Source organism: Vipera ursinii (assembly GCF_947247035.1).
Source record: "Vipera ursinii genome assembly, chromosome: 16".
NCBI classification, from domain to species: domain Eukaryota; kingdom Metazoa; phylum Chordata; class Lepidosauria; order Squamata; family Viperidae; genus Vipera; species Vipera ursinii.
In genome coordinates, this window is record NC_139529.1 from 7,859,884 (window position 1) to 7,884,779 (window position 24,896).

Below are 24,896 nucleotides of genomic sequence, written 5' to 3' on the forward strand. Positions count from 1 at the left end.
TACGCCTCCACATTCAGAATAACAAAAAAAACCGAATAAGAGAGTTGGAAAGGACTCTATATCGTATTTCTCTTTGTACGTTCCTCTCTGTAGGAAGCTTCTTGGTTGTCTCCTGCCCATCGCCATAATTTCTCAGATGCTTCCAAAATTCAGTTCCAGTTTTGTGCTGATTCAGGCAGAGAATTTTTCCTCACTCAGCTGGCTAGAAACTTCTGCCCTTTTGCCAACCACTTCCTCCTTAATCGGCAGCTGAAGCAAACCATCATCTTATACCGCTTCACCCAACGTGTTTTTTCGGCCAGCTTGGCATCTGTGCTGGCTGAAAGGACACTGGTCAAGGAGGTCGACTGCATTGCAGGAGCTGTCACCTTAATTTCTGCCTGTTTGCAGATCCCGTCCATACATTAGTCCTCAACTTACCATCACATCACATGAGCCCCAAATTTCTGATCTACTTAACAGCCACGTTACTGACTTAACAACTGTGGTAAAATGGGGCAAAATTCACTTAGCAACAAAAATTTGGGGCTCAATTGTGTCGTAAGTCGAGGACTACCTGTACAGCGTAAGGGCTGTAACAGTCATTATGCAGGACGAACAGGCAGAAGACTAGAGGTTGCGCTCAACAAATCCCTGCCTTGGAGATGCATAGCACTCCTGAGTTTTGCAAAGGCAGCTACACAATTCTTTTGGAGCCCATCGAGATAAAATCAAAAGGCATCCAATACATTTTTTTTTCCAAAGCTTTGCACTCCCTTCTCTGTTGCCTGAATTTTCTTACCGGGGATCCTTTGAAAGAAAGATCAAGAAATGTATATGGAGTCTGTAATGGATGTTGGTTCTTTTAAATCAAATTATGCAGGAGATTTTTGTCATCGTCGCTTTTCAACTCAGCGGTGTGCTTCGTATCCAGGCTAATGGCTGGAGAGGAAGAAAAAGCATGAGGCGCTAATTAAAGTATTAAAATGCAACCATCCAAAAGCTCATTAAATAAGAACGCATTAGTAAGGAGTAAGGAACCGCGTCTATTAGATTTTGATTTCAGCCCGTAGCTTGTCAGGCAAAGCAAGCAACATTGGATCCAATTCAGAATTCCCAGCTTGAACTGGTCAGCCGCTGTCCAAGGTGCTACTTCACTGGACATTAAGTGGATCTTGCCTTATTTTCCAAAACTAGGATTAAATTCTCATTTAGGTCATGGGTGGGAAACCTCCTGAATGCCGATGAACTGAAACTCCCAGAATTTATCAAATATCAAATCAGAACACAAATTAAATCTCAAATCAAATCAAAAGTCAACTCCTCAAATCTTTATTTAAGATCATAAACCAGCATAACCTGTCAAGAGCAGTGTGGAGAGCTTAGGGCTCTCCAGTTAATTGGCTGGAGGGCTATGCAGAGATGATAAAAGTCCCAAGGCAATACAATTCAATTTGATTTAATTCCATTACTTTTATTCAATTTTATTCCCCCTTCCCAAACGCAGGGTCCACAGAAAATTCAGATGCTCTTAGACAGAGCTTTCAAATTCATCAACTCCGATGGTAAAAGAATTATAATAGAGGATTATCCTTCCATCTGCAACGGTTGCTATGGAGATGGAAGCAAAATCCTTCCCTTTTGGAGGTAAAGTTGTGTGGACCCACTGCATCTCCCTGAGGCTTCAAACTTGTGAAAAGCACCTCCAGGCCACCATTCATCGTTCTACAACTAAGCTCTTTTCCTGAGTATAAGAAGGAACAAACAAGACCAAACTTGTCAGACCCTTTATTACAAATTAAATTCCAGTTTTATCGAGCGATAAGGATTCCAAAGATCATTAGAAGATCCCCAAGATGTTTTCTCTTCTAGATCATCCAGTGTAGTGGACAGGGGAAACAGCCATATTTATCTGTAAGTCATCCTTTCATTGTTCTCCGTGAGGTTGGGGATAGTTGGCTTCCCCCATTGCACTAAACTGTGGTTTGAATAAGCAAGCCGTAGAGGCCTCATTTGCATAAATTATGCACTGCATGAACCTGATCAAAAAACTTTCATTTGCTTAAAGGAATCCTAAGTCAAGGTTCCTTCAACCAATATTACCACATAAACCACAGCTTATTCATTTCACATATCTCTTGGTTGTAAAGTAGGGTTTGCAATGTTCTTCATCCCATTCAAGGCTTAGCTTAGTTTCAATTATATCACCTCAGCCATTGTTGCTCTGGTTTACGGCTTACCATGAACTTGATCACCAATGATGCAACAAACCACATTTAAGCATTACATGGCAGGTCAACTTTTCCCTGAGCTCAGTCGTCTCTCTAAGTCAAGGTTCCTCAACCTTGGACTTCCTCTCCCAGAGTTTCACCATCAGCCTAGCCATTGCTGAGAATTCTGGGAGTTGTAGTCCACCTTGAAGTTGCTACGATTGGGGAACATTGCTGTAAATCATAGGTTAGTGGGTTTGATTTCTCTTCTGCATAATAGGTGAATCCAGCCACTTTATTTTGCAAATCAACGTTTACATTGGGGGAATCCATTGTGTGTGAACTTGGCTGCAGACTTGTAAACTTGGCAAATGATGCTTTGAACTCGATTATGATTGCCACCTTAGTCCACTACCCTAACCTGGCTCTCTTAAAGGTTCCTGAATTTTGCTTGGCTAGAAAACTGGCAATAAAACAAGGAAAAATGTCTAAGAGATACACAACACTCTTGTATCATTAGCAATAATTTATAAGGCATGGTGTAAGTTTTTCCCCATAGTAGGTTGTCCAAATGCATTAATTTCATCTTCTAGAATTCACAACCTGGAAGCTGAAATCCACCTTTCTGGAGGGGGCCCTTGAGATCCCAGAATTCTCAGTGTTGGCCAGGTGCTGGTGGGGAATTCTGGGAAATGAAGTCTATCCTTGTTGCTGATGCCCATCCTCTGTCACAATTCTCATCAGTGACCATTCTAACTATGGAATTCTGGAAAGTGAAGTCCACACTATGAAGGATGCTGTTCACCTCCCACAATTCTTAGCAAGTGACCATACTAACTAAAGAATTCTGAGAACTGAAGTTCACCCATCTGGATGATGTCCAAGTTGGGAAAGAAGGCAGAGAAGCTGGGATGTCCAAGAACGAGAGTCGCAACACAACCGGTGGACACCTCAACTTGGGCAAGGAAGCTCCTCCTGTATTTCTCAACTGCCATTAAATTCTACGATTGTCCCCAGATTAAAAAGCAAGAGCTATGAGATGTCTCAACAGCCAGATAGCAAGAGAAAGCAATGTTGTCCCTGATCCTTGGATTTGCTTTCTGGTTGGAATCACGGAAAAAAACAGCCAAAGATCAATCAATCAATCAAAAATCAGTCTCAATGATTCCCAGATGAGGTTGCTACATGAGACAGGGCGGTCTCTTAAGCTTCCTGAGGAGGTTCAGCTCCATCTCTTAGAAGGACAAACTTCTAAGAAGAAGTTTGAAGAACTTCTAGAAGAACTCTTAAAAGAGCAAGCTTCATGGCTCCTTTGTCTCTGGCCTCGTCCGTGTCTTCAAACAGAAAATGAAAGAAAGCTGAGGTCATCACGCCTCTTCACCACATAGAAATCAGCATCTGGCACGTGTTGGAAGACATCCAGAGAATCTCCACCAGTCGGAATTGGATGTAACCAAAGGCAAACCCAGACAGGACATCAGTGACATGGTGACGTCCCACCATGACCCGAGAGAGTCCCACTAAGAAGGCCCAAAGGACAAGAAGAATACGGAGAGGGACAGCTAGAACCAGATGGTTGAGGAAGAACTTGGACACCATTGCAGCTCTGCTGGCGTGACCAGCAGGGAAGGCGTAGATATCCATCGTCAGATAGTCCAAAATGCCTGGAGTGATATCATAAGGACCTTTCCGCTTTGCTATTTTCTGTAACCCGGCTACAACGATGATGTCCAGGAGCAGAGCTAGAGGATGGAAGAGAGAAAGAGAAAGAAAGAGGGAAAGAAAGAGAGAGAGGGGGGAAAGAAAGGAAAGGAAGGAAGGAAGGAAGGAAGGAAGGAAGGAAGGAAGGAAGGAAGGAAGGAAGGCAGGCAGGCAGGCAGGCAGGCAGGCAGGCAGGAAGGAAGGAAGGAAGGAAGGAAGGAAGGAAGGAAGGAAGGAAGGAAGGAGAGAGAGAGAAAGGGGCATGAGCACAAAGTTAATAATTATATACAATTTATTATTATTATTATTATTATTATTATTATTATTATTATTATTATTTAAACTTTATATTTAATGAATATAAATTTCATAGTTAAATAAAAAATGTGTTTGTCCTAATGCAATGAGGGGATTGGCTCCAAGTCTCTCAGCCACTATTCAAGTCTGACATGACTACAATTCGGCGTCTCCTGATAAAGTCACCCAGTTCGCTTTCATGCCTAAGGCAGGACTAGAACTCACCGTCTCCTGGTTTCTAGCCTGTTGCCTCAACCACTAGACCATACTGCTAAAAAAATGACTAAAAATTTGGGAGTCGGGCAGGCAAAATGTGAGAAAAAGAAAGCTGATTTATGAACACACACTGCAGAAAATATTCTTCTGGGTAAATCAAGGAGAAGGCATCCAACCTCTCTTGTCCAAAAACTAGAGTTGTCAGTTTCACCACAATCTGGCCAGGGATTGTCCCTTCCACCTGAGTGCCATGTCCTTGAGGGAAAACAAACAAACAAACCAGTTTGTATATCTGAACCAGATACCGTAGTGTGGCTTCTGCCCAGGTTTCAGGAACATTCATCCAGGCAAACTTGTGCCAAGAAAAGATCACGTTGCAAATAAGTTGGTTTCCTGCAGAGCATTCTCAGTTCAGCTCCAATTTGGAAGTTCCTGGGAACCCAGAATAGCCTCCTCAGGATTCATGGTATGATTGCATCGTAAGCCTCGGAGAGGGAGGGAGACCAAACAGAATTATTGGGACATTCACAAAGTTGTTTCTTTGCTTTCTTTATCCCAGTCATTGATTGTTTCTAATCAGACAAATCAGCTTAGCCATTTCAGCAAATTTTGTCATCTTCACTGTAGATATTGCCAAATTGTCCTGCATAATTTTGCTGCAGTTATCATATATAAAAAAAAGCCTTGACTGTATTTTTTTTCCTCTCAGAAGGCTGTTGTAAATTCAAACGGAACCAAAACAGAATTCTTTGCAAAACAGGAAACACTTTGTTCGTGTAAAGTGAGATGTGAACCCCATCGCACTTCTTACTGGGGAAATTCTCCACTTCCATTGTGCTTGGCTAGAAAAAGATTAGTCACCCCATGCAAAAATTGTTGCAACCTCTAACCTTCAAGAATCTCTTGCTTATCTTTTTTTTAAGATAGGAAGGGTGAGTCAAAGGCCTTCTTACACATTGCTCAAAGACACAAACACACACACACACACACATTTGCAGAAAACAAGCTGTGTCCTGAAACATTCATAGGCGAGGTCGCCCAGCTATGGAAGAATATTTAATTTTTGAGCAACTTAGCCTCAAATCTTGCAACAAAAAAACCCTCTCCCCGTCCTTCGAGGCCTTGAGTTGTTTTCAAGAAACATCTTGAAAATATTCACTGCTTTTTTTTTTCCCCCTCCATCTTTCTGACCATGTGTTGGTTTAGATGAGAGAGGAGGAACTCATCAGAACAGAGTGCTCTCCCCTTGGTATGTTCACAATCCTTTCCCCACCAGGATACTATCCATTCCTTCGTCCCCAGGAGGACTTCCTTTCCAGGGTCGGAAAGGAGGAAATATGGAGACCTGGAAGATAACAGAGAGGCAGTTTGGTCTGGGGGCTAAGGCACCCGGCTAGAAACCAGGAGACGGTGAGTTCTAGTTTGGTTATATCCAGAGGCTCTTCCCGAGGGAGATGGGTGATGAAGAAACATGACATATAATTCGAGTGAACTCAATGCAAAGTCAACTTTAGATGGAACTCAAAAAGGTAGAAGCGGAGTGGATACAACAGAGGTAAGTCCTCGGCTTGCGATCATTCATTTAGTGACCATTCAAAGTTACAACGGCATTGAAAAAAGTCATTCGTGACCGGTTTTCCTCCTCGTGGTCACGTGAAGAAATTTCAGACACTTGCTAACTAGCTCGTTCTTATGATCACTGTCCCGGGATCACGTGATCACTGTTTGTCATCCTCCCAGCCGGCTTCTGACAAGCCAAGTAAATGGAGGAAACCATAATGACCTCAAAGATTAGCAACGGAAATTGTGGGCTTAATTGCAGTCATAAGTCAAGGACTGCCTGTACATCCAATGGGCTTTCTTAGCACAATAAGGAGGTGAGGGAATCTGGTATGCTATCCCTGAAAATGGAGGCTCTACTGACTTATCCCTATCAGTACTTGTCGATAAACCAACGTTCCCTTCGGCAAAACGAATTTCAGCCTTCTGTGGCCGTGTTAAACCAATGTCTTCCCACCTGCTCTGGGGGCTTGCCTCGATCCCCCACAGCCGGGCCTAGTTGCTGACGAGGCCCATAAATGGATTTATTTGGAAGATGCAGGATTGTGGGAGATGAACATGCGTTTGTTCCACAAACATCGAATTGTATTCCCTTGGACTTTCTTTGGTCTCTAGCGGAACTTGACTACAAAATGAACCTTGGCTTTCTTCTGACTTTGCTAGGGATCTCTGCTTTCGACGATTCAGTTTGATTAGTATGCCCATTTCCCAGATGAAGGGCTGAGTTTGAAAATCAAGAGTGCAGCGGAAGAAAATAAGGGAGTAAGGAAATTGGAAAAGGACTACGGACAGCGAGACTCCAGGACTCTCACTGTGTAGTGTTAAATAGGAAAACAATGAGATTATGGAATCTCATAGCATAGGATTAATTGAGTAAAATAAATAGGAAAACAGGGTTAATTGAGTAGGATAAACAGGAATACAAGATGATGGAATTTCAACCTGTAGGAAAACATTGAGGAATATGGAATTCCACGCAATAGGATTCATTGAATGGAATAGGAAAACAGGGAGAATGTTGGGATTTCATTCTATAGGATGAGTTGAGTAACAGGAAAGCAGGGAGAATTATGGGGTCTGGGGGTGTTCGGAGCAGATGGAGAAGAGCAAAAGACTCACCTAAGAGCAGGTTGAGGAGAACTTCCTGCCCAGCCAAGGTGCTGCTTTTGACCAAGCAGATGAGGGTGCCCCCGATCCAGGGAATGCCGTGCCCGGTGATGCCAATGAGGTTGACCATGGAGCGGGCATTGCCCCAGGCCGCAGCGTTGCTGGCACAGACCCCCAGCCATTTGGAGAAGGAGATGTCAATGGCCAGCAAGGAATTGTAGGCGATGCCTTTGAAAGTGGGGTTCAGCTGCATGCGGTCTTCTTCCGGCAGCTGCTGAGACGGGCGCTGCTCCTTGGAGCCCTCGCTCTGGGCCGGGGCAGGCCCCCCTTGGCTGTTCAGCCTCCGGGGGAGACTCCGAGACTCCTGGCCACTTTTCAAGGGCTGGTTGAGGGAGAGGAACTCGGTTCGGTTCAAGACGTTCCTCTCCCGGGCCCTGGCTCGGTTGGAAACAGCGGGCATGGTGGCACGTTGTCTCTAAAGAGAGGGGGGGAGGAAAATTCAGCCGTGGAGGGGAGGTGGACGGCAGAGCTAGCCCCCCCTCCCTCCCTCGCTCGCTTCTCTCCTGCTTAAGCCCGGGACAGCCTTGACACCCCCCTCCTCAAAAGTCATAAGCCTGGGAAGCTGTCCCAAACTCTAAATATAGACGCCTCCGGAGGGGGAACCCGCCGATGGCCATAAACATTGACTTTCCAAGCCCACCAAGCTTGGAAACAAGAGGAGGAGGAGGAGGAGGAGGGAATCACTGACAGCCAAATTAGCCAGTCTGGCACCTGAGAAAGGCATGAGCATCCAATGGGTAGAAGTGGAAGGAGGGTGCTCACGCAACCCAAAGGTTTGGTTGCTTTTAAGCTGCTCCCTTCCCACTTTTTGGGCTGTTTTGTCTCTGGGGGGGGGGAAGGGATGATATAAAGGATGCAAACGCCACTCCGCCCCCACCCCCACCCCACAACGCCCTACCCCTCTTGGCACAAGGGGCTGCCGATCCCCACCGCCCAGGCTGGCAGGGCTGGGATAATGGGTTCTGGAGTCCGGGGGGGGGGGTTTGGAGAGAAGCTGGCTTTTCCATGCTGACAGCAAGCTGGATGAAGGTGCAGGGAAGGGAGGAGGGGTTGGGGGTTTTTTTGCCCTCTTTGGGTTGTTTTGCTTTTTTTGGGGGGGGAAGTTCTTTCCATTGCAGCTTTTAAATTAAATATGAATGGAAAGCGGGAGGGTTGATGGGAAAGAGCTCATCTGCTGGTTTTTGCTGTCTAGAAGCAGTTTTGCCAGTGAAGAAAAGGAGAGAAAGAGAGAGACAGGAAGGAAGGAAGGAAGGAAGGAAGGAAGGAAGGAAGGAAGGAAGGAAGGAAGGAAGGAAGGAAGGAAAAAAGAAAGAGAAGGGGGAGGGAGGGACGGAAAGAAGGAAAAGAAGGAAAAGAAGGAAGGAAAAGAAGGAAGGAAGGAAGGAAAAAGAAAGAGAAGGGGGAGGGAGGGAGGGAGGGATGAAGGAAAGAAGGAAAAGAAGGAAGGAAGGAAGGAAGGAAGGAAGGAAAGAAAAAGAAAGAGAAGGGGGAGGGAGGGAGGGAGGGAGGGATGAAGAAAAGAAGGAAGGAAGGAAGGAATCTGCCACACAGCATTGTGATTTCAAGGTGCAGATATTAATTGATGACCCATTTGGACGATGTTCACACAATTAATTCAGCAGCTCAGGTCAGTGCTGAGAAACTGCGTCTGCACAATTTATTCAGATATTGCAAAGGCATCTTTGTTTTCTGTTTTGAGATTGCGTTATGGAAAGCCAGTCTGCTGGATTGGCTTGGTGTTCCGGGACTTTGCAGGGACCCAGGAAAAAGGGCTATTTCCGCTGCTGAGAATCTTTTTCTTTGATTGACTTGCCTGTTGACTTTCCCTCCTGCAGGCCGATTGCTCCCACCCCAGATTCCATCCCGACACTCAGAGATAATCTGGGCTGAGCAAGGAACATAGTTCCAGAACGAACAGTGCCTGATTTTACGATTTCTTGCCACTGTGGTTAAGTGGAACACTGCAGTTGTTAAGTTAGTAACATGGTCGTTAAATGAATCTGGCTTCCCCACCGACTTTGTCAGAAGTTCGCACAAGGGGATCACGTGAGCCCAGGATGCGGCAACCGTCATAAGCATGAGTCACATGTCGAGCGTCTGAATTCTGATCACGTGACCATTTGGGATATTGCAACGGTCAAGTGTGGGAAATGGTCCGAAGTCCATTTTTTTTTCAGTGGCGCTGCAACTTTGAATGGTTCCTAAATGAATGCCGAACATTTACTCAAAGTTAGGGCTTTCTGGTTGACATTTCCAAACCACCTCCAAGGGCTGCCCCACAGAAAGCTCACTGCAGTAGTCCAGCTGAGACATTACCCTGACGGAAAAACTCAAGAATGAGATTTTACCATCCTGTTTTCCTCAGAGGACAAAAGTCATTCTGCAACCCTATCCATAATAATAATAATACCGCAAGTTTGGAAACTCTGGGCTGGATCTGGAAGCTTCTGGCAACTAAGGTGTCGCATTCCTCTTTTAGCATTGTTTGCTCCTTCTCGGTTCTACACAGAGCCAGCCGCAAACTGGGTTTGTCTGGCTGTCGCACTTGTCAGTTCAGATTTCCAAGGTGGCGGAGACAGGCTGTCACCGCTGCGGCTCGGGGGCTATTTTGGTCCTGCAATCTGATCTCTGGCCCAAGTCTATTTTAGCACCTTGGACAATTCCCAGTATACGAAATTCCGGGTGGTTGACAGTCCCCAACTGGTTTCTTTCAGCCCCCTGAAACCAAGTTAGTTAGTAGAGTTGGAGGATAAGGAAGTGGGGGGGCAGAGAGGGAGGATTGTAAGACACCAAGTTCTAATTCCACATTTTGGATTAGAGCTGTAATCTCCAGGCTGCCGTATTACAAATAAAATAAAATAAAAAATAAAATAAAATAAAATAAAAAGTAATAAAATAAAATAAAATAAAATAATAATATAATAATAATAAAAAATAAAATAATAAAATAATAATAAAATAATAAAATAAAATAAAATAAAAATAAAATAAAAAAATAAATAATAATAATAAAATAATAATAATAAAATAAAATAATAAAATAAAATAATAAAATAAAATAAAATAATAAAATACAGATAAAATAAAACAATACAATAATACAATAATCTTTACATGGGATTAGACTAGGGTTTCCTGCCTGAGCAGGGGGCTGGACTAGAAGACCTCGAAGGTCCCTTCCAGCTCTGTTATTCTGACTGGAGAGCAAATCTACCGGGCCTGAGCCCAACTGGGGTAAGATCTACGCACCTCCTGCATTTGGGTTTTGCAAGTGCCCTTGACAGAGGCCGGCTCAGAGCTGCCGCCCGGGGATCAACTCTCCTGAAGGGGTCTTATCTCAAACACCACATTCCAGCCTGGCTTCTGTGCTCCACACCAGCTTATCGCCAGGATCCAGAAGACCGTAAGCTACCATTGCAGGTCACTCTGAATCCTGAAAAAAAATTCCTTTTAGCTTGCCTTGCTTTCTGCCAACAGTACATCAAGAGGTGGAATTGGGCCAAGGTCATGCAGAGACCCAGCCCTCGCTTAATCCCACACCAGCACCACTGGAGAGGCACCTCGGATTGCACATATCCGCAGTCACAACTCGGAGGCAAAAAAAGAGGAAGGTTTATTCTAACAAGGGCGGTGGGGGGGGAATCCGAAGGCGGAATTAAAACTACAATACCCATCGTTCCTTAAACTTGGAAGACACTGCCTGGTGCTTTCAAAAGTGCTGCAGTTTGGAGAGAGAGGGAGAGAGGGAGGGAGAGAAAGGGAGGAAGAGGGGGGTCGTCCATCTGTTCGAGATTCCACACAGCCCAGAGGGGGGCGCCGGGTTGGCGTTCAGGATGGACTGCACATATCGACTTGCGGAGAAGCATAAAACAACCTGCTCAGTGGAGGCGCCCAAGTAGTCTTGATGGGTGGATGGATAGATTGACAGATAGATAGATTTTTTTATTTTATTTTTTTGGTTTGCAAAAGTTTGGTCTCCGGTGCAGCCCATGCAGCCGGGGCCCCCGGACTCCTTGCCTTCCTCTGCCACTCGCCCCTTGCCCCGCTCTCCGCCTAGGGGAGGAGGAGGGCAGAGAGGCGCGCAAGCAGGGCGCAAAGGAGCCGGAGTCCAAGGCGCTGGCCCGCTTCCCTGTTCCCGAAGCAGCGGCAGGCGAGGGCCAGGCCAACCGGGCGTCAGGACTGCGGCGCGCACCTGCCTAGCGCGCGGCTGGGAAGACGGGGCGCCGCCGCCGCCGCCTTTGCGCGGACGGTGGCCGCGGATCCGAGCCAGCCGGAGCCAGACGCGCGGGCTGCTCCTTGGGGAAGGAAGGGGCCACTGCTTCCTCTCCCCCGAGGGGGGTGGCCAAAAGGCGCCGGCCACCCTGCAGAGGACCTGCCTGCCCGGGCGTCTTCCTCCTCTCCAACAGCCTTGAAACCCAGCGGAGGGCGGTGCGCAAAGCTTGCCAGAGCGAGACTGTCCGGAGATCCTCGGAAGAGGAGGAGGAGGAGGAGGAGGAGGCTCTTCGCGGCTGGATGAAGGGCAGCGGAGGGACGAGCCAGCCGAGCCAGGGAACTGCCCGCCCCGCGCCTCCAAGGACCCTCTCCGCCGCCGGCAGAGGCGGTGGCAAGGCGAGCGGGAGCAGAAGACGCACCGGCGCGCGGGTCCTCGCCAGCGCCTCGCTTCCTTGCGCCTGGCTCCCCCGCCGCCGCCGCCGCCGGGGCCGGCCAGACGCTGCAAGGCGGCGGCAGCAGCGGCAGCAGAAGGCAGGCGAAGCCGAGGCTGGAGCCGGCGAGGAAGAGGAGGCGAGGAAGAGCGCGGCGGCTGCAGCTTCCCAGCTTGGGTGGGAAGGACGCGGAGACGCGCCCAGAGACGGAGGGCGAGGAGGAAGCGCCGGCGGGGAGGGGGCGCCAAAGAGGAAGCCCCGCGGGGCTGCCGGGGCCGCCTCCCCACCGCCTCTCCCAGGCGGGGGCGCCTCCGCGGGCGGCGATTGTGAGGTGCGCCGCGCGGTCACCAAAGGCGCGATTGATGCGCAAGCCGCGGGCGGCGGTGGGCACAGACTAGGGCGCCCTGCAGCCGACAGTGGGCAGCCAGCGCAGGAGACCCAGACCCGGTTTTGGGGCGGGGGGAGAAAAAAGAGAGAGAGAGAGAAGAGAAGAGAAAAATTAAGAACCCGCCAGAGAGGGAAAGAGAAGGGGCCAAAAGAAAAGGAAAGGAAAAAAGAAACCCACGAGAGAAAAGTTGAAACCAAACTTTTTCCGCCTGGCTTTCCGAGCATCCCCCCGACTTCGCGTTTGGAGGACAACGCGTGGGAGATTTAGGTGTGTAGCTGCTGATTGGAAGAAAAAAAAAAGACGGGCGATTTCAGTGCTTTTTTTGGGGTGGGGTGGGGTGGGGGTGGAATTGTCCCCTGTGATTAGGACTTAGTGGAAAGCTGGATATGTTAGAATCTCTGCAAAAGGTAAAAGGAGGGGATGGTGAATAGGATTATTAACAATATCCCTGCCCAAAGGTAAGTGATGGCTTCAGACCCTGGCAAGATACTATCCTGGCTGAGAGGTTAGCTCAATTCTGAATTAATGGCTCTGACAGGGACATCTTGCTTCCATCCTCTTATTTTTGTCCTTCATACCCTTTGGCGGATGTGACTAAAGAAATCTACAAACGGAAGGAAGGAAGGAAGGAAGGACAGACGTGTCTATTAACTTAAGAGCTCTTAGGAGGCGTCAAGAGGAATGTCTTGATTAGCCTCAGTAACGTGGCTTATTTATAAAACAGTGACTGTAAGCTGGACTGTTAAGCAAAACCACAAATTGTAACCCACCTTGAAAACTAGTGCAGATTGTATTGAGAGATTCTGAAAGACAAAAGTGGACTTTGGATCATTAAAACTCCTGTAAGTTTTAGCAGCCTGTATTGTGGCCCAAATCTCTCTCTGTCACTCTCTCTCTCATCATTTATCCTTTTTCTCTCTCTCTAATCTATCATCTATCTATCTACCTATCTATCTATCTATCTATCTATCTATCTATCTATCTATCTATCTATCCATCCATCCATCCATCCATCCATCCATCCATCCATCCATCCATCTATCTATCTATCTATCTATCTATCTATCTATCTATCTATCTATCTATCTATCTATCTATCCATCCATCCATCTATCTATCCATCTATCCATCTATTTCATGGTTCAGGCACTTGGACCTCATCTCTGATTTTCCATTACGGTTACAAAACAGAACAAACTTTATTTAATTTTTATTTAATTCGCTTGAATGCTATTTTTTATCCATGTAATGCTTTCAGCTTTTATTATTCTGTTACTTTTACGTGTGGTAAGCTGCTTGGTGAGATGGGCAGCATATAAATTTTGTAATAAATAAATCTGCAGGACCAGAAAACTGGGACTATTTACTAAGCTATTTTTGAATGGTGCTTTTTCTTTTCTTTTAAACCTGGACATTTCTTTTAAATAGCTAAAAAAGAAGGGGATAAATAAGAGATTATGGGTTAAATATATCAAACTGGGCTTTTGTTCAATGTTTGAAAAATTCCTTTGGCTCTTTCGAAAACAAAAAACGTTTTTTTTTCTCTTGCTTTCGCAAAGGGGAAGTTATGAATGAATCTCCATCAGGAAGTGAAAACTTGACACGGTCACCCACCGAGAAGCCTACAGATGAAAGAGATGCATATATTCTTTGCATAGACTTCGCCTTCATCTTGTTTTAAAAGATTAAAAACAGAAGAAGAAGAAGAAGAAGAAAAACCCCAAAGAAAGCGAATATAAGTTGACTTTTGATTGTAACTTGCCGATCAGGGAATCCAAGTCAGCTGAAAGCGGTCTTTCCCCCCCCCCAAAAAAAAATCAAGCAAAAGTGGATGATTGGACTTGCATCTTCTTGCTTTGGAGCGAAAGCAGTGGATTTAACCCATTCTGACTCAGTGGCACGGAGAACTTTAGCCCTAGTAGGCAAAAAAAAATCGATTTCTTCAGCCTGCCATAAACTGCTTAAAGTCTTCTACTGAGAATGTGTCTTCTGTCCTATGGATATCACTTTTGAACTGACCGATGAAGAAGATTGTTGGTGCCTCCTGGCGATTGTGCTGGTACTTTGGGCCATGGGCTGCATCCAGAGCATCAACTGCAAGGGGAAAGGGTTTCGGGAAAGCATCACTGTCCTGGAGGTCAAGGCGTCCATTGACCCTCTCCCCACCAACATCGACGAGTCATCCAGCGTGGTGTTGAGATACCGCACCCCACATTTCCGCGCTTCGGCTCAAGTCCTGTTGCCTCCAGTGCCCCAAAAGGAGACTTGGATTGTAGGCTGGATACAGGCTTGCAGTCACATGGAGTTTTATAACTACTATGGCGATCATGGCATGTAAGTGGCCATCTTTGGGGACACATGGCGGTTGACATGGCTGGGAGGACTAGCGTTGTTGCAAGCCAGGCTGCTTCTCTATGCATTTTGCAGGATATAATTTGAGGTTTATTTAAGGGGTAGTGCAGTGTTTCTCAACCTGGGCAATTTTAAGATGGGTGGACTTCAACTCCCAGAATGCCCCCCAGCCAGCATGTTTTAAGATGGGTGGACTTCAACTCCCAGAGTGCCCCAGTCAGCATGTTTTAAGATGGGTGGACTTCAACTCCCAGAATGCCCCAGCCAGCATGCTTTAAGATGGGTGGACTCCCAACTCCCTTAACTAGCATGCTAGGAATTCAGGCCCTTAAAGTTCACACATCCTAAAGCATGCTAGAGTTAAACCCTACCCCTCTTCACGTTGCCCAATTCTTGAGAAACACTGGGTTGGCATATTGTGCAACCCCAGAATATGTAGGCTTAGTGTGTGGAAAAGAGAGGGGGGGGAACAGAGTTTTGCACCCATCAGCATTTCGTCCTCTTAACTTCCTCTCGGTTTAACACACGAAACCTCTGGAGGACCAACAGTGACTGAGAATACGACAATCACCCCTGCAAGCCCATCAGAACTCACAACTCTTGCGACAGAGATCGAGATTATCCCTCCCATTTCATAGCAGGACAAACAGAGAATGGGACAAAATGATTTGAGGACAGTTTGCAGATTTTATACCCCAAAAGATTTTATACTCATACAAAGCTGCAGATCCGTAGATGCCCCCTTTGCTTAGACTTTTAAACCTCGGGCCTTCTTATTTAACAAAATATTATCTTTATCGTTTCGTAATGTTCATTATCGTAATTTATCATTATCTTCTTAAAAAATAATAATCAGGTTTTATTTAAAAAGAGCCGAATTGGTAATATTTTCAAGTCCCCAAGCCAGGCTGATTGTTTGTCAAAATGCAGTCACTCGACCGAGTCCATAAAAATTCACACTCACTTTTAACAACTTACATTCTTTATTCTCATCTGGCTTTTTATATTTTTTTAAAAAAAATTGAGTCACTTACCTCTTTTTTTTTCATTTATTCTTTGTAGAAAAAATAAAATAAAACAGCCCTATCCTGAGGGAGGGGATTCTCCTGGATGGCTGGTTACGGCCACATCCTCAAGTTATTTTTCTTGTCCTCGTTAACTGTCAGGGAAAGAACGGGGCGTGTTTGAGGATGATGGTTTTAAGCCCAGAAATTCATTGACTTACGGCCACAATACAGCCCAACGTTTCCCAACCATTTTGCGGCTTTTCCTGCCACAGTTGCTAAGTGAATCACTCCGGTTGTTAAGTTAGTAACGTGGTTGTTAAGCGAATTTCCCCCATTCCCCCAGGAGGTTGCAAAAGGGGATCACGTGACCCCAGGACACTGTGGCCGTCATAAATATAAACTCTGTAGAGAATCGTAAGGCTGTTAGGGACCTTGGAGGTCTTCTCGTCCAACCCGCCCCCTGCTCAAGCAGCAGACCCTGTGCCATTCTGGACAAATAGCTATCCAGTTTCTTCATGAAAACCTCCAGTGATGGAGCACCCACAACCTCTGGAGGCAAGTCGTTCCACTGGTTAATTGGGGAATGAATAGAATTCTCCTTACTTCTAGGTTGCTTCTCTCTTTGATAAGTTTCCATCCGTTACTTCTTGCCCTTTTGAGAATAGGTTGAGCTCCTCAAGTACTGGAAGAGGAGCAACAACAACAACAACAACAACAACAACAATAGAAAGACAGCAAGGTCTCTGGAAGTCCTTGAAAGGGCTAGAATAGAATAATAATAATGATATAATAATAATAATATAATAATAAACCTTTATTGTCAAAGTACAACATGTGTACATTGAGATTAGCTGAGCCTCTCCCCCCCCCGTGCTCCCTCCCCCCAACACACAGTGACAACAAACCCTCCATCCCACCACACTATGTGAGCCAACGACAACACACACCGGCCTCCCAAGTCAATTCTGCATAAGATTATGTCCCATTTAAAAGCCTAACAGCCCACGGATAAAAGCTATTTTTCAGCCTGTTGGTACGGCTGGCTATATTCCTGTATCTCCTACCATGGTAGGAGAGTAAAGAGATAGCGTCCAGGGTGTGAGTCATCCCTGAGAATCTTCCTCACTCTTCCAAGGCAACGAGCTGGAAGGGACCTTGGAGGTCTTCTAGTCCAACCCCCTGCTCATGTCATCCTCCCGGGTATCATGTCACATCTCTTTGTTAGACTAGACATAATCAACTGCCTCTCTCATTCAATACGTAAAGGGTTTAGTCCCCAGACCCTTTTTTCAATTTTGTTGCTCTTCTCTGCATCTTTTTTGTATATATGGTAAACAGAATTGGACTTGGTTGAGGTTGAACTTAGGAGTTTATGGCGCTCAAAGCCAGCTCGGGGTATTAAATCACTCTGGGATGTAGGAAATGCCTTATCATTGACCTCAGAGCCCCGGTGGGCACTTTCCCAGCCTTTATCTAGGCTTTCGACTCAAGATTGTCTGAAGCTCAACCATCGTTAGCTCCTATGGAATGCGCAGGGCTGCCGGAACCCCTGACACCTGCCTGTCTGTTAACAGAGGAAGTAAAAGAGGAAGCTTGCTCTGAGTAGCCTGGTCTAAACCAGCGCAAGAGCAGAAAGGAAGTTTAAAACAGCAGGCGTTAAAAAGAAACAGCCATCTGCAGAAGAAGATTAGAGCTTTTTTTTTTCCCTTCTATTTCATTCTGGCCTTGTTAGAAGAAAAAAGATGTTGAAACTCTACAAGAGAGTGCAGGGAAGAGCAAAAAAGATGGCGAGGGGACCGGAGGCTAAAACATATAATAAAGAAGAGAAGGACCGGGGGTGACGTGATAGCAGCCTTCCAATATTTATTTGAGGGGCTGCCACAGTGAAGAAGCCGTCAAGCTATTCTCCAAAGCCCCTGCAGGCAGGACAAGAAGCAACAGATGGAAACCTATCAAAGAGACAGCCAGCCAATAATCACAGGAAAAAATGGATATAAGTCGAGGACTGTCCTATACCTATCATTTAGTGACCGTTCAAAGTTACAACATCACTGAAAAAAGTGATTTGTGACCAATTTTCACAGTTACGACCGTTGCCGCATCCCCAGGGTCACCTGATCAAAATTCAGAGACTTGGCAACCGACTCATATTTATGTCCGTTGCAGCATCCCGGGGTGTGTGTGTGTGTGTGTGTGTGTGTATGTGTGTGTGTGTCCCGCGATCCCCTTTGGCGGACCTTCTGACGAGCAAGTCAATGGAGGGAGCCGGACCCGCTTAATGACCGCCTTGCTAAATTAACGGCAGCAGCAATCCCCTTGTGGTGAGAAAGGTCGTAAGAACTGGGGCAAAGCTCGTTTAACAAATGTCTTGCAAGATAAACGCTGGGCTCGGTTGTGGCCGTAAGCCGAGGACTGCCTGGGTCAACCAGGGAAGAAAAAAAGACAGGATATAACTTTACGATGGAGATCGGATTGAAATAACCTTGGAATTACGGCTGCCCATCAGTCGGGAAGTATGGAAGTGGCCCTGTGTTGCCTATGGATCCCTGTTTGGAGTTGCACATCCTGGGGGAAATACCAGAACAGTTACCCAGGAGGGCCACTCGGTCAAAGGTCTCCAAAGGGTCATTCAAATCCCTAACATGGCTGGCTTGGGAGCTGAGCCTTCATCCTGGAAGAGCCGCATTTCCTGGTGAACGTCAAAGAGGCTTCCTAAATTTGCAGAAACAGATGAGTTTGGAAGATAGCGGACCAGCCAAGGGTTGTTTTTTTTGTTTCCACAGATGTGCATGCAGGCACACAGGAAGTTTGACTTGCAAATGGCTGGGAGGATCTGCCAGGGCTTATAAAAGATGGTGGGGCGGACCCAGCTGTTTTTGCTGCAGCCCGGGGCAAAATAAACCAGGACGCTCCTGGTCGGAGGCAGCTAATGTTTGCTTGATTTCCAGGCGGCAAACCACTGAGCATGATGTGCAGGTCAAGGAAGTCCTCTTGCAGGGGAGAATTCGCATTAGGGACCTGCGAGGAGGAGGAGGAGGAGGAGGAGGAGGAGGAAGGCTGCCTTAGGTTGATCACCACACCTTCCCTGAACTAAGACGTTGGACCGAAAGGCATCAGCTTTCGTGAGCTGCACCTCAGACGCAAAGAGTAGTTACTTATTCATTGGGCATTTCTTTTATTTATTTAGCAGGTTGCTTGCGGTAGGTCACGAAAGTTTCTGCCTTGGAAATAAACCCTCTCCTTTTGACACACACAAACAGACACACAGACACAAAGATGAGCAGTATCCATCTCTATCCACCCATCCACCCACCCATTTATCCATCTCTCTCTCTCATGCCCATTTTCCTTTTAATGCCCAGTCATAATTATTCTGTTTCTCTCTTTAGATAAGGAAATAAGTCTGAAATAATGACTCAACAAGTCATGGGTTGTCTATTGTGTGTGTATAGCTTATGTGTTTTAAAAAACATAGTGTGTGTATATATATATAGCGTGTACATTTGTTTTTCTTTATTTAACTCTTCTAAAAAATAACGATTAAACAGTGGTCCAGTGTTCCTACTGCATCACACCCCAGTTCGGCTGATGGATTATATGCCATCAGATTCATTTTTGGATTCCTAGCGACTGCATCGATAGATTTTTCTACAATGTATCTCTAACCTGTTTTTTTATATGTATAATTTCATGCTTTGATTAAACAATGCTTATTCAATAAAGCTCAGCTGATTGGTTGGATTGACAAGCCAGCGAAGCTGCAGTAAACCATGGTTTTCAAACCATGGGGTGGGGTTGGCTTTGCAAAGCAGGTTAGATAAATAAATAGATAAATGCTGAATTGAAACTCGGTGAGCCGTGGACTGGTTGGTGCTTTGCAGGAAACATCTCTGCCCTGCTACGAGTCTACTATAAAAAAGAGATCTCCGCAGATCGCAGGCAGGAAGTGAAACAGGAAGAGAACCTCAATTTCAAATTTAGTTTGGTTCAAGAGGTGCAAAAATAGGGGAGTTTCTGAATTTGCAAAGCCTTCTTTTGAGGTTTTGGGGTTCCCCCCCCCCAACCTTATTAGCAAATTATGAGGGCAGTTGCAAACTTTCTGGTCCCGATTGTGTTGTGAGTTGAAAATGTAAATGTACTATGGGGGTCCAGACTGGGGGAGGGGGGGCTTCCAATAAATTACTTTTTAAGTCCAGTCTCAAATGTCACTTGCAACCAGGGGCATGTATGTGGTAAAGCTTTTGTAAACCATTGTCCTTTTAAATAAATGGAAGACTGGTGTTTAGTCATCTAGGAAGCTATTTTGAGGTTGTGATGACGAACAAAGAATGGCGGCTTTGCAAGACGCATCGCTTGGCTTTCCGCCACCCATTTGGATGGCTGTCAAAGAAGATTAAGGGAGGCTGAGAAGATTAGTCTCTCAGTCTTTGTAGGCTATGGTTTGTCTGACTGTAGTTTGCTGAATAAACCACAATTGCTGGTTTTGCTCCATCCACTCAAGGCAAAGCTACATAAACTATACATTTAGGACAGCGTCTGACATTAGCCGACGAGTGTTAGTCAAGATCAGTGTTTCTCATCTAAGGCAGGTAGACTTCAACTCCCAGAATTCTCCACTGCTGGCTGAGGATGGAGAAGGATAGAAAATTTGTACCTTGTTTTTCATTCCCAGGAACGTTGTCTTTTTCTGTCTTCTTCATGTCGGTCTTCTTTAACCTGGTCCTTCTTTCTCATGTTTCCACCCAGGTCAAGCTGGGAACTTCCGGATCTCCTTGAGGGCAAGATTCAAGCCATCAGTGACTCGGATGGTGTCAACTATCCCTGGTACGGGAACACCACGGAGACGTGCACCATTGTAGGTCCTACCAAGAAAGAAGCCAAGTTCACCATCAGCATGAATGACAACTTCTACCCCAGCGTCACCTGGGCTGTCCCCGTGAGTGACAGCAACGTGCCCAAGCTGACGTGCATCCACCGGGACCAGAGCTTCACCACGTGGCTGGTGGCCACCAACATCACCACCAGCGAGATGGTGATCCTGCAGACTATCAAGTGGAGGATGAAACTGGCCATCGACGTGGAGCCCAGCAAACCTCTCGGGCGCCGGGCCAGGCTGAGGGAACCCTCTGCTCAGGAACAGCCCCAGATCCTGAGCAAGAACGAGCCAATACCACCCAGTGCCCTTGTGAAACCCAACGCCAACGATGCCCAGGTCCTCATGTGGAGGCCCAACAATGGGCGCCCCCTAGTGGTGATACCCCCAAAGCATCGGTAATGGGCCAAACGGGGTGGGACAGAGGAACGGAGAGGAAAAAAAAAAAGAAGAGAGAAACACTTCGTATTTAAGAGAGAGAGAGAGAAAAAAAATCAGCAAAAACAGGTGCACTTTTAAACTCATTTATCAGAAAAACAAAATGCAGCCATTCTGCCTTGTCCCATCAGAACGGATCTCACTGTGCTTGCCAAGCTCAACTTAAGGACTCCCTTCAAGCCTGGTGTGTGTGGGGGGGTGGGTGGGGGGCACGGGCTGTCTAATTCCCAACGCCCGCTCTACTTCCAGCTTTTTAAAAATTCGCTTTTTCCTCCCTTTGGTGGTGATCTGATGTTCTGTCTAGTGGACTTAACTCTGACCGCTTATAAAGAAAGAAAGGGGGGTTTTATTTGGAGGAGGGGGAGAAAAGAGGGGTTGGGGGGGCATCAGTTGGAAGGAAGGAAAAAGAGAAAAGGAGGGGAGGAGGAAGGAGGGAAAGGAAGGGAGGGAGGGAGGAAAGAAAGAAAGAGAAAAGGAGGGAGGGAGGGAGGGTGAATAGATGCACCTGAGTTAGTGGTGCTAAAACGGTGGAGTGGGGATTTCCATGGATGATGGGTTGAGAGTGGTGCCTGTCCCATTTTTGGGTTTTTTTCTAAAAGCCAAGTTGTGCGGCCTTAGGTAGACGTTTGCTTTGCGTTGCCAAACATATTTGCCTTAATCTGCATTCAGGTCTCCATGAGCCTGGTGGGGGAAGAAAGGGGGGAAAAACAGCGAGCGATTGCGTTCTCTTTTTGTTTTAATGTGTGTGGCAGAAGCTTTACTGTAAGGGTGATAGGAATTGTCCGAGGAGACGCCTGCCCCCCCCCGCCCCCAATTTCTCTTTCTGTTCTGGAATTGAAAACAGGCTGAAACAACACTGGTTGAGCTCATTTCATCCTAAACTGCATCTTTGGAATTTCTGCCTGTTGCAGAAAACCAGGTCCTTTCTACACTCCCTCATCTCATTGTTGATTTAGTGTGTCCTATGAATGCTGACAATTCGAATGCTGGTTTGATTCCAGTAGTTTGGGTGATCTTTGCCTATTTATTATTTTTTTCTCCGATTTTTTTTTTCCTAAAAACCACATCGACACTTTCATTTTCTATAAGGAGGACTTCTTCCTCTTTAATTAAAAGATTCCTGTTTAGAAATTCCCATTTTACAGCTTCACGTCAAGCACAGCCAAGATCTTCTCTTTGGATTTGCACAGAGCAAAAGAGCCCTATTTTTTATTGGAAAAAGGAAAGAAAGAAAGAAAGAAAGAAAGAAAGAAAGAAAGAAAGAAAGAAAGAAAGAAAGAAAGAAAGAAAAAAAAGGGGGAGGGAAGCAAAGTTGAAAGCCTCTCCACGATAACGTTGGTTAGGAGAACGAAGATCCAGGACGCAGAACGATTAAAAGATAGTTTATAGCACTCACGGTGCCCAGGTAGAAAGTAGGGTAATGATCAATGCAAACCTGCAAATACAGAAATATACAGAATATTTTCCTTTGCCAAGGAAAAGAGCACAGGAAGAGAAGCTAGCATACAAAACAATAGTATAAAGCAGAAACTTCAGTTTAAGCTTGGATTCTTGTTCAGTTGCCTTGGGACTTTGAGAAGGTCCACTGTGGGAGCAAGTAAATATCTCTAGCTAGATAAGAGAGGTGACTTGGGCATGAGCTGCCCTTTGCTCTAAAAGCAAGAATATTTGCTCCTTAAAAAGAAGGAAAGACAGAACGCTTTTTCTGCCTCTCTGGTGTGGTTCACAGCCTCTAGCTGGAAATAAGAAGGCCGACAGACATGGGGCAGTTGACCTTGGTTAATCCCAAATATTAGGTTCTTGGTAAGGAGACCACAAGGAAATCATGGCCTGATTGCAAGTAGTCCTTGACTTACAACAGTTCAATTGGTCAAAGTTACAACAGCGGGGGAAAAAAGGTTTTTCACGCTTAACAAATGTTGCACCATCCCCGTGAAAATGTGATCAAAATTCAGACGCTTGTCAACTGACTCCTATTTATGATGGTGGCAGGGTCAGGCGATCCCCTTTTGCGACCTTCTGACAAGCAAAGTCAAGGGGGGGGGAAGCCCGGTTCACTTAACAACCGTCTGACTAAGTTAACAGCGGCAGCGATTCATTTAACAATGGCGGCTTGTGGTTTTGTAAGTCGAGGACTATCTGCCCACCGATTTCTCCCCCCCCCAAATTAGACAGGAGCTGTTTTGAAAGTGGCGCTTATCTAGCTCCCAGGAAAGTGTGCAAGGGCCCTTGGTAAATGTGCAAGGGCCAATGCACGCTCCTTGCACTCTTAGCCCATAAAAGGTAAAGGTAAAGGTAAAGGTTCCCCCGCACGTGCGTGCTAGTTGTTTCCGACTCTAGGGGCCGGTGTTCATCTCCGTTTCAAAGCCGAAGAGCCAGCGCTTGTCCGAGGACGTCTCCGTGGTCATGTGGCCAGCATGACTAGACGCCAAAGGCGCACGGAACGCTGCTACCTTCCCACCGGAGTGGTCCCTATTTTTCTACTTGCATTTTTACGTGCTTTCGAACTGCTAGGTTGGCAGAAGCTGGGACGAGTAACAGGCGCTCACTCTGCTACGCGGCACTCGGGATTCGACCCGCCAAACTGCCGACCTTCCGATCGACAAGTTCAGCGTCCTAACCCACTGAGCCACCGCGTCCCTCTTAGCCCATGCCTCCCCCCAAATCAATCCTTTCCTGTTCTGGAAAGTTGATTCTGAAAGAACAACCTAGCCACAACAACTGAATTTAGTTTTAGGTTTCAAAGAGAAGGAGGGAACGTGTTCTCCATCTTGGGGGGGGGGTTTCTATTTTTTTTTAAAAAAAACAACAGTAAGATAGGGTAGGCGCCTTCTTTAAAGAAAAAAAAAGAAATCCAACTGACTCTCTGCCATGCTATTTCTGCCCAAAAGCTGCCAGAGAGAGAGGAGAAACGTTTCACGCAATATTCCAGCAGCCAGAAGTGAGCCTTCTCTTGGTAAAGACACCACGGGCGTTTAAAGACCAGCTAGCACTGATAATATTACTTAATTTGGTAATGAAACGTCTGCAAGAAAACAACCCAGTTTAGAGAGCACCAAGGATCCCACAGTTTAAAGATCATTACACGTAAGGCTGTGCCAAGTTGCCACAACTCAGTTTAAAAAAACCCAGTGCAACTCTGTTCTTCCATTTTCTCCCCCTTTCCAGCTCTTAAATTTGATGATCGAGCTTGGGAGGGATCTTGGAGGATCTGGTTTTCTGGTTCTTGAGATCTCTGTTCCGTTAGTGGACATCTCCTGATAGGGCTTATCTGCTGGTGTCCGGCCCCAAACATCTCCCTTGTGACTTAAACTCTCACGACTTCTTGTTCTGTCTTCTGAAACAATTCCAAACCGTTGTCTTCTCCATCCTTGGATCCTTTAGATACTTGAAGACCGCTTTTGTGCTTGTTTAGAAAATTCTGTCGACTTAGATGCACTGAATGCTCCTAAGTTTATTCTTCCGAGCTCGGTCTGTCTTGCTCATAATTGGTTTCGCGTAAGGAGTTTCAACACCCAGCCAAATCTTCTTGTACAGTGTTGGTGATGGCCACCACTAAAGACCAAGAGTAGGGCATCTGAGATGTTCCTCCTGGGAGACTCCAGCTGTCGTCAGCCACAGCCGGTCAGCCTGATGGGAGCTGCAGGGAAACGATGGAAGATGTTTCTCACCAAGGTTTCCTTCCTAAAAAATGCTAGTTCTTCAGAACACTACAGAATCCAAACAATTGCCTTCTCCAACTTCTACAGGGCTGTGCAAAGTTCAGGAAGCAAAGGCTGATCTTCTCCTCCTGAAAATTACAGATGGCTGGCTTGGGCTGATGGGCCTCCCACCTGCCTCTTAAAACAGGCTGGCTGGGGAATTCTGGGTGTGGAAGTCCGCACGTTGTCAAGTTGCCACATTTGAGGAAACCCTGATAGAAACCCTTAGATAGAAACCCTGATAGAAACCCTTAGTTCAACCTTGTTTGTTCTCCCGGGCAAGAGTGATCCAAAAGGCTTTGCTTTCTCACTGTATCACTGTGAATAGTTCCTGATTAGGGATTGAGCATCCCTTAGGTACCAG

At 46.2% G+C, this 24,896-nt stretch overlaps 2 protein-coding genes across 2 annotated transcripts; one reads left to right on the forward strand and one right to left on the reverse strand.

Moving 5' to 3' along the window:
• Positions 1-1,308: 1,308 nt before the first annotated feature.
• On the reverse strand, positions 1,309-7,634 carry PLPP7 (phospholipid phosphatase 7 (inactive)). Its single transcript, XM_083375365.1, has 2 exons — positions 7,083-7,634; positions 1,309-3,931 (listed from the first exon to the last, which is right to left on the reverse strand). Exons 1-2 carry the CDS (start codon positions 7,528-7,530, stop codon positions 3,567-3,569), a joined length of 813 nt encoding a protein of 270 aa, XP_083231491.1. The 5' UTR covers positions 7,531-7,634; the 3' UTR covers positions 1,309-3,566.
• Positions 7,635-12,115: 4,481 nt separating this feature from the next.
• Positions 12,116-21,149, forward strand: FAM78A (family with sequence similarity 78 member A). The gene is made up of 3 exons (XM_083374985.1): positions 12,116-12,428; positions 13,721-14,495; positions 20,267-21,149. Exons 2-3 carry the CDS (start codon positions 14,158-14,160, stop codon positions 20,793-20,795), a joined length of 867 nt encoding a protein of 288 aa, XP_083231111.1. The 5' UTR covers positions 12,116-12,428; positions 13,721-14,157; the 3' UTR covers positions 20,796-21,149.
• Positions 21,150-24,896: the final 3,747 nt, after the last annotated feature.

Bases quoted from the DNA above. Each gene is read 5' to 3' on its own strand.
- FAM78A (XM_083374985.1), top strand. From the start codon at position 14,158: ATGGATATCACTTTTGAACTGACCGATGAAGAAGATTGTTGGTGCCTC. The intron at 14,496-20,266 runs GTAAGTGGCCAT...GTTTCCACCCAG, and splicing joins TACTATGGCGATCATGGCAT to GTCAAGCTGGGAACTTCCGG.
- PLPP7 (XM_083375365.1), bottom strand. From the start codon at position 7,530: ATGCCCGCTGTTTCCAACCGAGCCAGGGCCCGGGAGAGGAACGTCTTG. The intron at 3,932-7,082 runs GTGAGTCTTTTG...TCCATCCTCTAG, and splicing joins TCTCCTCAACCTGCTCTTAG to CTCTGCTCCTGGACATCATC.